The sequence below is a fragment of the Pezoporus flaviventris genome, unplaced genomic scaffold (genome assembly GCF_033815535.1).
Source record: "Pezoporus flaviventris isolate CSIRO_AGI_PZ_B2104156 unplaced genomic scaffold, CSIRO_AGI_Pfla_v1 ptg000083l, whole genome shotgun sequence".
NCBI classification, from domain to species: Eukaryota; Metazoa; Chordata; class Aves; order Psittaciformes; family Psittacidae; genus Pezoporus; species Pezoporus flaviventris.
In genome coordinates, this window is record NW_026892631.1 from 13,543,327 (window position 1) to 13,560,480 (window position 17,154).

The window sequence follows — 17,154 nt, forward strand, 5'->3', positions numbered from 1 at the left end:
AATGTTAATGAAGTCGGCTCCTTTTGTAACCAAGATGTATGATATCAACAGCAAATATTTCCTCAAAGTGAAACATCACTATTTTCCCTTCACTCATCCTTACAGCTTTTAACTGCACATGATTTAAATTGTACGAGCACAAAAATATCCCTAAGACAAATTAAACGATTCATAACAGAGAAATAAATGCACAAAAGGATAGAACAAGGTTTCTGATACACTCAGAGAAGGTTCAACACACAATGTGGAATTTCTTCAGCAGCACTGATTAAATTCAAGGTGAGGCAAGGATCTTCTTTACAAAGTAAAGGCACCAGCTCTTTGTAAACACGCACTCCTCTCGCTCTTTAACTGAGAAAGCACTCAAACGTGGAGGCAACCTGTGTTGTAGTGTTCCATTGCCTATAAATACTCCACAGTAGAGACAAAGGCCTTTCTCCTCCTTTGTATTTAATAAGAAATGTTTTTTTTCTTCAATTTACCTAGTGGGAGACTCTCTAAGTCTCCCTGGAAATGTTACAATGAATCTGTCAGACGGCATTTTCTTTTATCTGCCTTCTGATACCCATCGAGAAGTTTCAAGGCAAAAGCAATGTCAGTCTGAAACACACACGTTTGCAGTCATCTCTTGTTTTCACCGTTGTGCTATAGACAGTTTCCCAGAAGGAACCATTGCCTTATATTAAAAATACAGATACATTTAAAAAAGGAACTTGTGAACATCCTCCAGCTGTGGAGCCACCTGCTCTGCCTTGTCAAACACACCGGCAAAGACTGAACCGAAAGAGATCAGCTACTTCTGCTCGTGACGACTGTACTTCAGAATTCCAGTTTTTTTCCAAGTATGCATCCTGAGTGTACCTGTCTCCTGACGCTTGGAGAGTGCTCACACAGTCCTCTAGTAATGAAACTGCAAAACCTGAAACCTGCTAAAATAAATACTCCATACAAAAGTGAACTGCCTGCATCATGGGCAAAATGAACTGAGCATCTTCCTAGTTTCCATCACGCAACAATCACCAGTACCACCAAACACATTTTACTACTCAAACACATAAATCCAGTGATTACACCAATTACTATTGTTCAGTAGCCAACTAAACTTGTGCGTTTCTAAAGCCACCTTCTTTGAGCTTTTATAAAGCTGATTGAATTTTTAATTCAGTGTTTTCAGGTTCAACAGGACTCTCAACTGGTACCTGGAGAGGAGGGAGAAAAAGAAAGAACACAGCTGAAATTAAGCTGTTATTCAGCAGAAGCTATTCCCAAACTCAGTATTCCTACATACAGTGTAGTTAAGTAACCAAATGGGGCATTTAGAGAAAGCCCCAGTTTACCTTCTCCCTATAAAGGAAAGAAAACCAAACCAAAACACCAGCCCCCCCTGAAAACCCCATAGAATTGAGTTTTGTAGTATAACTCTAAACTGTACATTTAATACATATAGATATTTATCATATGGAGATGAACTTTCAGGTTTTTTCTCCATGACATTTAAATACAGTAGAATCTTAATGATCGAGGTTTGGTATCAAAATGCTATTGCTCTTTAACAACATAGGCAGCTCTCGATTACTTATGGTGATCTCAGGGTAAGGACTCCAGGCTTTTGTTATATCCTGGCTAATATAAATGAGGCTGTGGGCCAATCTAGGCTAATTCACTAGGTGATAATAGAAACCAGACAAGCCATGGACCACTGCCTACAGTCAGCATGTACAATCCCAAGACAGCCCCCTACCCAGGCTGGTAAAGCCACAGGATGCCACACTGTGTACACACAGCTGCACAGGTTTCAGGTTCAAGTTAGGTCCTAGGGCACCAGCTTAGAAGTTTCTGAACATTATGCAGACGCTAACAGTGTGTACCTGATCAAAGACAATCAAAAGCTGCAATATATGCAAGACACCTACATGTGAGAGAGGATCCTGCAGTGTCTGACTCCAAAAAGCTGTTTCATGGTAGATCCAAATGACCAAAAATCCCACAACACTGAGAAAGTTTCCACTGCCAGCCTTACGCCTCCTAGCAACTGTGATCATCTGAACAACCTGCTGAAACATGGGACTGGGACCTCCTGAACAGCAGGAAGAGTGCTGTGCGCACCCTTCATTTAAACTGCAGAACAGACCCAGCTCTTCATGCAGTACAGCAGAGAAACCACAGCGTGACTTCTGTTCATCAGACACTGCCTTCACTTAAAGGGACTGCAGGCATTTTAAGTAAAATGGGCATCTATAACACAGGCTCCTAACCCAATACTCAAAAAAGGCTTCACAATTTACAATGCTACCTGCAAATATCAAAAAAGCAAGATTCAAGCACTAAAACCTGGAAAATCTTCAGAGCAGAAGGTCTTCCAGGTTTTTCAGCAGAGCTAAGGGGAGAAACAGATACCCGAGGGAATCACCCCATGTGGCTCTGTTGTTCCAAACCAGATGGAAACAGTCATAGTATAAGTTTTTGCAATTCCTCTTTTGCTGTTAATATTATTATGCCAACAAAAGCCAAGCATTCAAGTATGGTAACACAATCATGGTAGAAGAGTCGCCACTTACAGTTTTCACATCCAAATTCATTACCCCTGAATTCACATTGTGTCTTCGCAAATCTGATTTTATTACAGCTGTAACAAGGAAATGAAGAGAAAGCTGGTTCACAACTTTGCAATGACATGCATTTCAAGGGAAACATTTGTACAGTGCAAGTACATAAAAGCTGCTTTCAGCACATACTCAAAATACCTGTACTCCCTCTGCTGCATCTGGAACTTACCAACAACTTGAACTTGCTCCTCGCAAGGCACACGCAGAAAAAGACAATAAAAGCTTTTCAACCACGAGCACTTCAAGCAAAGCTGGACGGTTTTAGCATGTTCAGCACATTTCTAAGTACCAACATGTGTAAGTCACTGGTACTGTTCAGGAATACATCAGGAGTTTCTTGCATTTGGAAAACTGCAAAGTGTCTCCATGTATGTATTTGTTTACATGCATTAACCTACCCTACAGATAGGCATCTGCCTCAGATTCAAGACATGACTCCAGAAAAGGGTGACAGATGGCTGTCTGTACCTTAGCAACATCACCCTTAAAACAAAAGGTCTGCATGCAGCACATACTTAAAGTGAAAACCAGAGCAAACAGAAAGAAACAGCAGCCACTAAACCCTGCAGTTGTAACTTCTGTCAGCCCAGACAGGAAACCATGTACTGAAATCCTAGATGTCCAGGACATCTAAAAACTACCCAGCAATTCACTATGTCAGAAAAGCTTCCATATTTTTACATTAAAGAGAAATCATTACTTACATTTCTGGCTACTTACCCGTTAAGATAATGCCCACAAAGATCCAAGCACAAAGAAAGAGGTTTCCTGCACGAGGACTGTAGTCTGTTGTGAGTTTTCCTTGGACAAGTGTGAAGATGATTCCAAATATCTATGAACAAAGAAGTCGCTTCATCAGGATCACCCAGAAAAGAGCCATCACTTTACCTTGCAAAGTTAAGTAAGGTTATATCTTATAGAAACCAAATTGACTACAGCACCACAAAAGAGACTTAGAAGCCAAGTCTAATGAAAGCCACCTTAGACTCAAGCAGAATGGCCTTCCTGAATATTATTTTACTTGGAGAAATAAAATGATACAACCTGTGCTGATGCATTAAGGAGACCTGAGGAAGTGCCTTCAGACTCTGGGTATGTAATTTCCACAGCAAATTCAAACCCAAGTGGGAGATAGCCAGTCATGAAGAACCTATTGAAGAGGAGAGCAAGAGGATGGCCTTCATCTATTACTACAGCTAAGGAAGTCAGACATAAACACATGGTATTATGAATTAGCTGGTATCCCAAACTGTCCGTTTTCAAGACCTAACACGTTTCATTACTTGCTTCACTGGCTTCACTCCCTCAATTTCATCCAACAATTTTAGACACACATCTCTCTTTTTAAGACAAAGATATTTTAACCTATTTGTCCTGTTTCACATAACCACCTGCACTCCACCCATATGAAACAACCTTCTCTGACCCATCCATGAGCCACTGCGTAGCTGAAGCCAATTGATTTCAAACAGAAGATATCCACAAACATCATTTTATCAGGCCAAACATCCATGCTGGAAGACAAAAAGGGACCATCAGTAGGAGGTGAAGCTGGACACTAAAATGTCTGCTAGAACCCGCTGAGGAAGAAGCTGAGAGGACTCACCGGTGATGGGCTTAATGCAGTTGAGGTTTCTAAAGTCTGACTGGTTTTTAAAGTGAAAATCTCAAGACATTTCTGGCTCTACCTTGACCATTGTGCCTGGATTCAGCACTATTCCCTCTGGGGCTTTTAGATTATGAGAGGTGCTCTTCTGAGTGAACAAAGCATCCAGCATGTTGCTTGGGCTACCAAAATTTTGATCCAAACCAACACACACAGAAGCCAGCCTTCCTTCCCAGAGTTTAAACTCTGATCACTTATGCACTTCTCAACAGAAAGATACAGCTTTACTGCAAAGAGCTTTCTGAACTGGACCCAAGCAAATTGACCCCATACAGGCTGTTAGGTCCATAAAATGTTAAAAGGAATTCTCTGAGAAGTGAGTTGCTTTAGGTTTATTTTGATGTAATTGAAGGTGAAACCCTAGTAAACCCTACCTGTACTGTGTGCTACAGGCATAGAGAGGATGGCAACGGAATATACAGTAGAATCACTTAGTTAAAACAGTTGGATACTGTTTCTGAAGAGAACTGCAGGAAGTCTTCTAGCCCTCTAAATGCTCACCCAAGTACTCCTCCGGTCACGAACACTACTATAAGGTATCCGAGGTCCAGGGTGAAGGTAAATACCAGCATTCCGATGAAAGAGAGAATGTAAATGATCAAAGTAGTTTGTCTGTAACCCAACCAAAATAGAAAACAATTAACAAAAATTAACACTGTTAAGGTAAGGTCATAGCACATTGCTGAAGCATGGAAAGGTAACAGAGACACTACTTATTCTCTAACAACTGGTATTCTACAGCTATAAATTTGCTTCATGTCATTCTGACTCAAAACACATCATGCAATGAGAATGTACCCCTCTTTACTGCCTTGGTTATATGGCTGCTTTACTCAAGACTAAAGACACTTACTCAGACTCTTAAAGAGTGGACAATCACAGCAGATACTATTACCTTAAGACTGTCTTAGTTCTCTCTTATGCTGTACCTCTTGGCCATTCTGCAGCACTGCCCATTACACAATACATCAATATACGAGCAGCCAAATCGAACACTATTAGCAATAAAAGTCAGCCTAAGAGGCAAGCCAAACAAATCTCATTGCAAAGTTCCATTTATATTAACTCTGGAATAAGGGATGTCATCCAAAATATTAAAGCACATATCATTTATAAGCCAAACTACATGCAGAAACACAGCCAATATGCAGCATTAACATCCATTAGGTTTCTAGAGCTCCTGCTCATAACGTACTAAGAGTCACGGAGGAGAGCTACTCCACTGCAAGCAGTGCTCCAGGGCACTGCTTACTCCTGGGGGCACCACTCCGTGGGTAATGGACCCAGGAGCTCCTACCCCAGAACAGAGTTCTGCTCCATGGTCATTCCCTGAATTTAAAGCAAATATTACGCTTGCTAATTGGACCACCATCAACCATCCATTTTACAAACCAATGCAGAATAGGTTTTGAGCTTTTATGCTTTCCTAGGAGAAGGAGCCCACTGGGCCACCTGGCCACTGCATGCAAGACATACAATGCCTTCCTTGTTAGCCATACGCTCCTGAAGAGACAAGAGTACAAGGAAAACCCTTCACATCTTTGCATACTTCTCTCTCATTTCTCTTGGCCAAGAGCCAGTGTCAAGCTTTTGCCTCAAGAAACTAGTCTCCATCAAGGCTGCTACTAAATATCAGAGACTAACTGCATTTTATCGTTGGTTCTGTTCAGTCCTCAGGTTGCAGTGTTTTTCCAAGGCAATTGCACCACTCTCCTACCCCTAACCCCACACATTCCTACCCACACTTACTTGTATGTTTTAGTGTAATCCAGCCACAAACCACAAATAATCGAACCCACCATTCCTGCCACCACCAGTGTCAAGCCAATTCTCCCAGCGTTCACTTCTTCTCCCTTTCAACAAATATTTATATGGTGCTCATTAATAACTTGCTTCCACTCAGAGTCAAGTTCAGACCTCTTGGTAGTCATAAGCACAAACACATACTCCTATGACTCCCATAGCTGCATGGTGCAAGAAACTGCAGGGAGGTACAAAGGAAACCAAACGTCTGAGCACACACAGCACCTACATAACAACACACATCACCTCAGCAAATGTTCAGTAGAAAAAGAAATACAAAGAAAATCCAAGAACCTTACCTCATAATGCGTTACTATCATCTGGTTTAATAGTGTGGAGACAGAATAAAATGCTCCAGTCATAATACCTGCAGTACCAAAGGAAAAGGTTCAGTCATTTCAGGTGTAGACATGTAAATCTGCTATCCTAAAGAGTACCTTCAGGTATTTAAGACTCACATCAGAGGCAAAACCTCCTCACCAGACCTACAAATGGTATTTTGAACCCTGATGGATTTTCCAGCACTGGCTGCTGAGTAATTAAAAGGTTGTCACTTCCTCCCCCCCTAAAAACCACCACAGCTAAAACCCATTGTACTTTCCACACACATCTGGACTGCTCTGCCAGACTACAGCCAGACAGCACCACTTACCATAACTGATCAGCAGAAGTACAAATGGAATATTTCTGAACAAGTTAATAATTGACTGTTTGTAGGAGTAATCCTCGGGAGGCACAGCCTGCAGGACTGCTTGAGACTGACTAGGAGGGTACTTGGGCTTTTCTTCAAACACTGGGGAAAGAGAAGAAGGAACGATTTTGATTCCTCTTTATGCTTTTTCTTTCTGAAGTGTTTGAGTCTGATGAATTTCAGATTAACTTGTGCTTTGTAACACTCCCATGAAACAAATATTCTAGATTTTCTCATGGAAGAACCAAGTCACAGCCACAAAAGATGTGCTAATGATTTGGTCACGTCTGATCGCTCCCCACATAAGGTCAAAGACAGACTTCATCTGCAATGCATCTAGACCTCTGTATCTGAACTGTAAGATTAACAGAGAGAATTCACATTATATTATAATGGCCTTATAGCAGAAAGAATAAGTGAACTAAATACTCTGAGAGGTCACCCCATCATGTGAAGCAGACATACTGTAACAGTAAGCTGGTTGTTATTTAAACCTGGTGCATCAGGTAAGCAAACTAAAGTAAACTGGAGAAAAAATAAGCAGCTGTTTTAAGCATAGGCAGATGCTTTAGGTGTGATGTTGTAAACACTCCCTGCGGTCACCCTCTAAATTATAAAGGAACACTTACCAACGCCTGTTAAGAAGAACAAAAGCGTGGATACTATCGCTGTTCCATAGAACATGATGCTGATGTTATGTGCCATTAGATCGATATCATTCGGTGTATTTGGAACCAAAACAGGTGGCAACAAAAAGCCTATTGCAGTGCCAAGCTGTAAAGCAAGAAAAGAAAACCAAAACTCATTTCACTGTGAAAGTAAAAACTTACAGAAGTAGAAAGCCTTACCAGGTAGAATTCAGAGTTTATATCATAATAAGAATTAATCAACTATGAAGGAAAAGTGTTCCTTTAGCATCATGCTTTCTGAGCCATTTGCTTTCAGTGACATTTCACAACCAGGTCTTTCATAACTCAGGTTTTAACCTTTTCATTTCTAAATGAAACTGCAAAATTACACCTAGCATACAGCACATTTAAGAGCTAAGCATTAAGCAAGCCTTTCTGCAGAAGAATCTGTCTCAGGAAAACACAGTGCATGCACATAAATCTGTATCAATCATTCTGCAACTGAAGTCCCGGAGATGACAGAAGCTACTCTTGTAGAAATGCCCTCCTTGCTCAAAAATACTCCACTTGATGTCCAGATCCTGCCACCACAGTAACAAAGACTGGCACACCAGATTTACTGCAGAGCTGATAGGGCAGAGAAGAGCAAGCGAAAAAGAACACCCTGACTAAGGACCACAAACTTAAAACCTCCATCTGCAACTATTGCTAAGGAAATAAAGAAAAAAAATCACAAGATAAAGCAGTAGTGGGTTTGTATCTGGAGTCAATTCCAAAGCAGCAACTGATTTTGTATGAAGGCGAGACAAAAAACAAGGACTGAGATTTCGTGTGTATATATAAAACATTCTAAAGCATGAAGGAACAACAGCCTTGGACTATTCTCCAATTTATGCCTGCTGCTCCTCCAAAACTAAACTGAATTTTAAAGTGTTAGAACTTTTTTTTTAATTTTTTTAACTGAAAAAAGAAACCAAAAAAAAACCACAAAAAAAAAACCTGAAACTGAATCTTATTTCAGGTAAAAAAAGAGCACCAAAGACTGTTAAGAGCCAATACAGTACCCACAATATTCAAAGAAAGTAAAATGATACCATTCTCCCCTTTTATACCTAGAGAGGTTAAGACCAGAGGGATCAAGAGTTCCAATGAGTGTGATATGCCCAGTTTAAGATGCCAAATACTTGTGGAAATCCAGCATTCCCAACAACCCTTGACAGGTACATCTGCTGCATTCCCAGTGATTTGTGTTTCAACTGCAAGTGATCAGCATCTCAAGAGGTAACAGGAACGATGTGGTTTTTGACAGCTCCATTGTCCTTCCATTCTGGTATCAGCCCTGTTTGCTCTAGCTCTGAGGTTATGGAAAGAAATTCCATGACCAGCTGGTTATAGCAACTGTTACACAGCTCACCTTGTGCAGTGAAACATGCACAGTGAGACTGTATATATTTCACAGGCAGAAGTGAACTGCATTGGGGGATACAGACAACATCACTTCTAACTTCCCACTGCCTAATTGGTCATTTCACTACTCTTACAATGCAGTTTGAGAGGGCTTTTCAATAAAGCAAAAACTGAGGACAGAAATTCTCTTGTTTGACACCATATCAGTCTTTATGGATCACAAGCAGGACTGGGATCTTAAGACCTACATAGCGCACAGCTCTGAGCTAGCAGGGTACAGCACAGCTGCAGGATAAGCCTTTATCACTTGCACAGGACTTCCAGAGGAAGGTGAAAGACATTTTGCCAGTGCACTCCACAGATGTTTCCCTAGCAGAGGGCTGCCAAGCATGTTGGCACACTAAGATCCATCCTTCCAGAAGGGAATACGCTCCAGAAATAACAAAGGTTTCTTTTGTTCACACCTCTGCTCCCATTTTCCTTGTGCAGCTTTCTCACGGTTCCTATCTGCACTCCTGCTGCTGTCCTGCATCACTTCAATCCCTGCATCCGAGTGAAGCATCAGACTCAGAGCAGGATCCCTAGCACTGTACTGCAGAACTGAAGCCCCAGTAACTCCTGCTACTGGGAGAACTGGTGCATGTCAGAAAGAGCAGAAATTTAGCTGCCAAACCTGATTCCAGGGCACAGATGCAAAATTTCTGCTCAACTGCTAAAACAACCAACAACCCCCAAAGTGTTCACTCCAAATGGGGCAGTTGACTTGTCCACTTGAAGACTTCAGTGCAAAACCAAAATGTTTTGGGACAGCATTGGGAAAACTCTGAACAGCAAAGCATGAACTAATGAGCAACCCTAACTGTAAATACGCAACGCCAGTATTACCACTGTAATAATCCAAAGTGCACAAACATAAAATTACCCACATGATAAAAACCAACCCCCTGCTACCTTAATCAAACTGCACCTATGACCTCATCCCACACCAGCGAAGCTGAAGGGAATCTTAATGTTTTATTGCCACAAAACAAGCAGGGACAGTGGCAGGGGGGAGAACAAGGCTATGGGGAGGTACCATCTCTTCACCCATGTTTTCACATACGCCTGTTCCAGCTCCCTGAATGTGGCCAGGACATGAGAGCTTGAGTAAACCTGTGACTCCATTGTCAGCTCCCCACAGTGATGTGAACTCACAGCGCTACACAAAACCTCATGAGCCACCACAGCATTGACCAGTGAGTCCAGGCCATATTTTAAAGAGCAAGAACTAAAGTATGCTGGCACTGGGGCTCTCCATCAAAGGTCACATACCCAATCCCCTGCCAGCTAAGGGTGTATTCAATCAGCTGAATGATGCCAAATGCAAGCGGCAAGATCCTGAACGCGAGAGGAAGAGAAAGCGGAGCAGGACGACTTCTGCAAAGGGTCTCAATTGATGTACTCCAGGCAGCCGACAGAAGCATGCAAGCTGCTATACACTGCCACGCGGCCAGCGCTCTGCAGAGCAAGCCTGGGCGGTATCATCACCTCCATTGCCCGGGCTCCATCACTTCTCCTCTCTCCACCACCACCTCTTGAGGAATGCTTTCTCCCACTTTAACGACCTATTTTTAACCCAAGGCGTCACCAAGCTCCGGAGGAAGCCTCCCTCGCCCCCTACCTGGTTGCCCAGCACAGCCACGGCGCAGGCGGTGGAGACCTCGGTGGGGCCGAACCACACGGATGCGATGCGCGAGGGCAGCCCCAGGATGAAGACCTGTGCCACGGCGCAGACAGCCTGGGCTGCCAGGGTCAGCGCGTACCGGCCGGGGGCCAGGCTGCCGCACTTGAGCCAGGCGCCCAGCCCGTTGAGGCCGGCACCCAACAGTGCCGTGAGGCGCAGGCCGCGGGTGTCCAGCAGCCAGGTCGCGGGCAGGATCAGCGGCACGTAGACCACCATGTAGACCATGGAGAGCCAGTCTATCTGCGTGAAGGAGACGCCGTAGAAGACCGCGAAGACGTTGCTAAGGATGCTGTACTGGATCCACTGGAAGGAGTTCACCAGCGAGTAGCTGCTGAAGACGGCCAGCACCGCCAGCCGCCGCCGCGACAGCCGCGTCTCCACGCGGCCCCCCGCCGCCGACAGCATGGCCTCGGCCTCGGCCTCCGCCCGCTCCCCGCCGCCCGCCCGCCCGCCGTCCTCCGCCACCTTGCCAGGTAGGAAGCCGTTGCAGCGCTGCAGGGGGAGCACGGCGCTGGCCGCCGGCATCTCCCCGCTGTCCCCCTCCGCCTCCTCCTCGCCGCCGTCCTCCACCATCTCGGCCGTCTCCGCACCCAGCCTCCCCGGCCGCGGCGCCAGCAGCCCCGCTCTGCCGCACAAGGTCACCCGGTTCCGGCTCCGAGACCGCGGCCGCCGCCACAGCCCCGCCCGGCGGGAGGGGCGGGAGGAGCGGGACGAGCGGGAGGCGGCCCCGGGGAGGCGGGAGTGGCTTGGGCGGCCCTGGTTGCTGGGGAAGGTGCAGTGGTGCATGTGTGCCCAATATATACGTGTATGCGTATGTGTGTATGTAGATACTTATACACAAACACACAGCCTTGTATATGTGTGTGTATAATTAGTTATTTCATTATTCCATAGCGTAGAATCCTAGAATGGTTTGGGTTCGAAGGGACCTTAAAGCTCATAGAGTTCAAGCCCAGTGCCATGGGCAGGGACACCTCACAGTAGAGCAGGTTGCTCCAAGGCCCTGTGTCCAACCTGGCCTTGAACACTGCCAGGGATGGGGCAGCCACAGCTTCTCTGGGCACCCTGTGCCAGCGCCTCAGCACCCTCACAGGGAAGAGCTTCTGCCTAAGAGCTCATCTCGGTCTCCCCTCGGGCAGGTTAAAGCCATTCCCCTTGGCCTGTCCCTACAGGCCCTTGTCCAAAGCCCCTCTCCAGGTTTCCCGCAGCCCCTTTAGGCACTGGAGCTGCTCTAAGGTCTCCCCTTCAGGAGCCTTCTCTTGTCCAGGCTGACCCAGCCCAGCTCTCTCAGCCTGGCTCCAGAGCAGAGCTGCTCCAGCCCTCACAGCATCCCCATGGCTTCCTCTGGACTTATTCCAGCAGCTCCATGTCCCTCTTGTGCTGCTGCCCCAGGGCTGGACACAGGACTGCAGGTGAGCTCTCACAGAGCAGAGCAGAGGGGCAGGATCACCTCCTCTGACCTGCTGCTCACACTCCTGTTGATGCAGCCCAATACACGGGTGGTTTCTGGGCTGCAAGCGCACACTGCCAGGTCATGTTGAGCTTCTCGTCAGCCAACATCCCCAAGCCTCACTCCTCAAGGCTGCTCCCAATCCATTCTCTGCCCACCCTGTGTTTGTGCTTGGGATTATTACATATATATAAAAGCCTTACAGCCTTTTAAACCCATAAAGGCTGCCCATGTAGGTGACTGAGAGACATGCGGAGATGGGAATGATGTATCTCATCCCTATGATATCCCCAAGGCAGGAGCAGCATAACCACAGCCCTGCGATTGCTGTCTCGGCCAGTGTGTGCTGGCAGGCCAGGCTGAGCGGTGCAGGACAGGCCCACTCTTGATGCCTTGTGCATCGCCAGCCTCCCTGGACACTGCCAGCACGTTCATTGAACATCGCTGGCCTTCCCCTGTGACTTTTCTCTTCATGGTGCCAGTGTGGAGGAATGTACTGAAGTGGTACGAGATGGATGGGAAGAGACAGAGGCTGGAATTACAGCGGAGGGTGTCTGGGATGGGTGCATTGTGAGTTCATCTGCATCCACCCCTGCCCTTCATTGCCTCCAGCGCCGCGGGCTAAACATTCCTTGTTTCCACTCAACCTCTGGAATCTGATTTGACGCATACCCAAAAAACCATCTGCCTGGCTTATGTGCGGAGGTGGTTTGATATCACTTCAGTCAGCAATCTGCCCTCGAACCCTGCTCGGGACACGTCTGCACATGGAGAGCAGTGCCTGGCAGCCCCTGTGACGGTTGGTGATTGCTGTAGATGCTGTACCCTATTAAAAAGCCAGATTATTCTCCAAAGAGCATTAGGAAAGTACAGGAATATTGAAGTTTGTTCAAAACCTTAATGTTTTACTGGCTTCTGTGGGAAATCAGTTGGCATGTGTTCGGCAGGTAACACACTGCCCATTGTTCACGGGTATATCAGAGCCTAATCAGGTCTGAGTCTGTGTGGTCGATGCACTTAGGCACCAGCCTTAAGTTCCTTCACTAATTATGAGTGGTATTTTACTCAAGATCAGGTGATCTGTGTAAGCCATAGGTCCTGATCTTGTTTACAGCATGAGAAATAATATGAACACATGCTTCAAAACACTGTTCTGGCTATGTTTGCTTTCCCTGAGCAACAGTAGTGATGAGTGTGGGCACCGTGGAGTTTTAGCAACTGTTGGAAGTGAATCCTGAATTCGAAGATCACAAGTGTGTGTTTGTTAGAAACCTGCCTTTAAAAATCAAGTTACTTGTATCAGATTCGGAGAGAAAGGGGGGGCCATGAGAGGAGATCCTGAGGGTAGAGCCGGGGCAATGGGGTGTGAAAGGTAACCATGAAGGGCAGTCATGAGGGGAGATCAGTTTGGCCTCAGTGCCATGGGTTAGTGGTGGCCTTGGCAGTGGACTTGATGATTTAAAGGTCTTTTTCAACCCAGCTGATTCTATGATTCAGGCTCTTCTTGCCTCTTTCGTTCATACTAAGAAAAAGCCTGATTTGTTTGTAGTTTTCCTGTGTAAGATCACACGCTGGGGAAATGCCTCTGACTTCTTCTGCCTGACTTCACAGTTCAATTGCTAAGTGCTGTAGCAGTGAAGCCTATTTTAAAACAGGACTTCATGAGGAAGAGGCATAGTGGGAACTGAAACAAACCTCAAAGCAGCAGAATAGCCGGCTTTCACCTCAGGGATGTGTGTCTGTGTACACGTTGGTAGAACTATGCTGAAAACACACCTGAGACAATGTCTGTGAAAGTATTTCCAGCAGTGCCCGTTCATGGTCACCGGGAGCCAGTCATCCATGCTGCTGATCAGCTACAGCGATCACTGGCACAGGTTGTGGGTTGGCCTTGGGGCCAGGGAAAGGACCATGACACTGTGGTGGGTCATCTAGATGTAACGTTAGTGTCCTAAACAACACTTGTTCTTTTGGAAGAAGGGGTAAACGTTGATCTGCAGCTCATTTCATTTAACTTTTTTTTTCCCATTTAATTCTGGATGACCTCAAAGTCCATCCAGAGATTACATTTACTCCTTAAAGACAGAGGAAAACAGGCTTTGTTCTCCTCTCATTCTTCCTTTTCCTACTGTTACAGCTTTGGCTCCATAGAGCAGCAGAGCTGCTGCCACCTAATACCCCCAGCGAAAGGTTCAAATTCAGCCTGTCCTGGAATGGGCAGCACACCTTGGGTTTCACTGCCACAGTGCTCATAGAGCATCATCTCCTCTACCTGCCTGATGGTTCGGCACACTGACTGTCATCTGCTTCCTGCACAGGGATCCCACATGGAAGGAATAAGTGGGCATCAGGGAACTGCAGAGACAAAGAGGCAGTGGAAGGAGCACGTGGATGAAAGTTGCCTCCCCATGAGGAGAGAAGACCTTTTCCAGAATGAAGTTTATTTACAACAGATCAACACAAAGTCAAATCCACATTTGCTGCAGCTGCACTGATCTTGGTGAAATAAAACCAGGTTGATTTTGATGAGGTACTGTTAACACAGTTCCATCTTTGGGGACATTTCTCTCCAGAAGTAGCTTCGTAAACAAGATAAAGGAAAAGGCAAACCAAATTGACAGCGTCAAGGCAAAGCGTTGATACTTATCTCCTGGCTTTTTATTTTTTCATAGGCTTCACAACCATTACTTCTGATTTACTCCCATTTCTATGAGAAACGGGGCCAAGGACATAGTTATTCAGCAAGAGAAAGTTACACCATGAGAAACATCCATTGCAGGAGTCCACTTAAAACACATGGCCTTGGATCTCTACATTTCATGGACAATTTATTAGCTAAAGCCAGAACACTGATGTCAAGGTTTACAGCGCAAGCTTCAAACTGCTGCTGTCCTTTTCCAGTCTACCCTCAAACTGAAAATTTAGTCTGTCCTGAATATTCCTGTTAGTGATAGGGCCAGAAATTGCTCGTGTACACCTAAATGTTAGCAAAGTCGTTTTCCTGAATGCTGTGAAAAAGCTATAATATGTCTTATGTATCAGGAGTCACTGGGAAGTAGCTGATACTGATTTACTCCACAGCAATTGTTTTCTTGTGCCCAAAGTCCAGAAGTCAGGCAGAAAACAAGCACTCAAAATTGCAGGCTGGAGGACGTTAAAAAGCAATTAGGAAAGCAGTATCCTTACTTGTAATGGTGTTACTGTTCCCCCCCTAGCATATGTTCCAGTGGAAGTAAAAGATTAAACACTGACCTATGAGGTATTTATAATGCATATGATTTTCAATGCAAAAGTTGATGTCTCGATGCAGTGAAAACCTCCGTGGCAGGAGAGCGCCAGGTACTTGCCTTCCAGAAATGTTTAAACAAGAAAACTACAGCAGCTCAAGAAAGGGCTTTCAGAACAAAAGATCTGAAGTTCCAGCTGAGCTAGAAATGACCAATTTTAGCAGGATATTAAACAAACCTCAATAAGCTGGACTTGAAAGAAAGTAGTTGGAGTGTCGCATGTTTCAATTTCTTGATTGAAAGCTATTAGAGAATACAGGGGAACACGTAAACATCCTCTTCCTCCTATGCAATCCTCATTCCACCAACATTTGCCCATTCTCCCACAAGATAAAGCCCATTATCCCAATTGGAAAACGAGTGCTTGCAACACAGGACGCAACTGAAATGTGTTTGTAGCTCCAGTTTATCTGGCCACCTCAGGTTTGGAATATGACTGCCCACAGTATGCACATTTGCCAGTGTACTGTCAGGAATATGGGATTATGCTGTTAAGGATCAGAGAAAAGTTCTGAATTTTGAAGTATGTGTAATATACTGCAAACAACAGAAATCTGCGTTTCTGGGTGTCCCAATCCATACAAAAGAGGCAGAAATCTACATCTGGTACTTGTGTTGGGCTGCCATCTGGTTTTCCTTTTGTAGGTAGCTATCAATTGAATATACGTGATGGAATTTTACCCCTGAGGTTCTCACCAGCGCAAACAGGGTAAAAAACCTACGTACACAAAATAAACCTTCTGTACAAAAAAAACCATGTGAACAGATGCAGTAGATGAAATGCATTGAGTTCTTATCTGCCAAGATTAACAGGCTCCTCATATATTACCAGAAAATGTAACTTCCATCTGAATCCTTTACACACAGTAAGAAAAGTGCATGTCCCCACACAGAGGAATATAAAGCATCATCTGCAGGAGGGTTGTCTTGGATGAACATTCTCATTTTTGACAAGCACTCATTCACTCAATTGGCTAACTTTGGGGAAAAGCTTTGAGGCAATTTCGCTGTTACTCCCAGACTCCTGATACACCTTTCACTGCAGCAGTGTGCTGGCACACAATCCTGATCTTCTTGGGTTCATTTCTTTCCTAAAAGTGAATCAACAAGGCTCTTTTGTGAGAGAGATCACGTGACACCAACCTGAGCCATCAAAGGACAGTGGGACAGAAGTGACCAGCCAGCTGCATTTGAGCGGGGTGGCTCCTTTCATCTCTAGCCCGGGGAACTGCTAGGCTGAACCTCAACCCATCCTAAATAGTACGATGGGGAGATATTTCAAGTTTCCACTAGCACAGCCCATTTATCAACTCAGCATCTAAGAATTCCAGAGTCCAGAGGAGGCCTCGAGGATGATCAGCGGCTGGAGCACCTCCCGTGTGAAGACAGGCTGAGAACACTGGGGCTGTTCAGCCTGGAGAAGAGAAGCTGTGTGGAGACCTCAGAGCAGCTTCCAGTGTCTGAAGGGGGCTACAAGGATGCTGGAGAGGGACTCTTCATCAGGGACTGTAGCAATAGGACAAGGGGTGATGGGTTCAAACTGGAACAGGGCAAGTTCAGGTTAGATCTAAGGCAAAAGCTCTTCCCTGTGAGGGTGCTGAGGCGCTGGCACAGGGTGCCCAGAGAACCTGTGGCTGCCCCATCACTGATAGTCTTCAAGTCCAGGTTGGACAGAGCCTTGGATGACATGGGTCTAGTGTGATGTGTCCCTGCCCGTGGGAGGGGATTGGAACTGCATGATCTTAAGGTCCTTTCCAACCTCAACCATTCTGTGATTCTATAATTCAGTAACATGAGAGGAATTGCTCCCTAACAGTTTTCTCTACTGGCTGCAGTGAGATCCCAGGTGGTTAACCCAGATGCAGCCTTCTGTGGATGCAGAACAACCACTG

At 45.3% G+C, this 17,154-nt stretch overlaps 2 protein-coding genes across 2 annotated transcripts in view; one reads left to right on the plus strand and one right to left on the minus strand.

The window, feature by feature from the left end:
* On the minus strand, positions 1-11,187 carry FLVCR1 (FLVCR choline and heme transporter 1). Its single transcript, XM_061475454.1, has 10 exons — positions 10,463-11,187; positions 7,396-7,540; positions 6,728-6,868; positions 6,375-6,442; positions 6,022-6,125; positions 4,774-4,884; positions 3,651-3,756; positions 3,327-3,438; positions 2,559-2,626; positions 1-1,199 (listed from the first exon to the last, which is right to left on the minus strand). The coding sequence occupies exons 1-10, from the start codon at positions 11,096-11,098 to the stop codon at positions 1,137-1,139; spliced, it is 1,554 nt and encodes a 517-aa protein (XP_061331438.1). The 5' UTR covers positions 11,099-11,187; the 3' UTR covers positions 1-1,136.
* PACC1 (proton activated chloride channel 1) overlaps positions 11,130-17,154 on the plus strand; it is a 179,242-nt gene continuing 173,217 nt past the window's right edge. The window contains exon 1 of the mRNA XM_061475458.1: positions 11,130-11,134. The gene's annotated coding sequence lies outside the window, so the exon portion shown is untranslated. The remainder of the gene's footprint in view (positions 11,135-17,154) is intronic.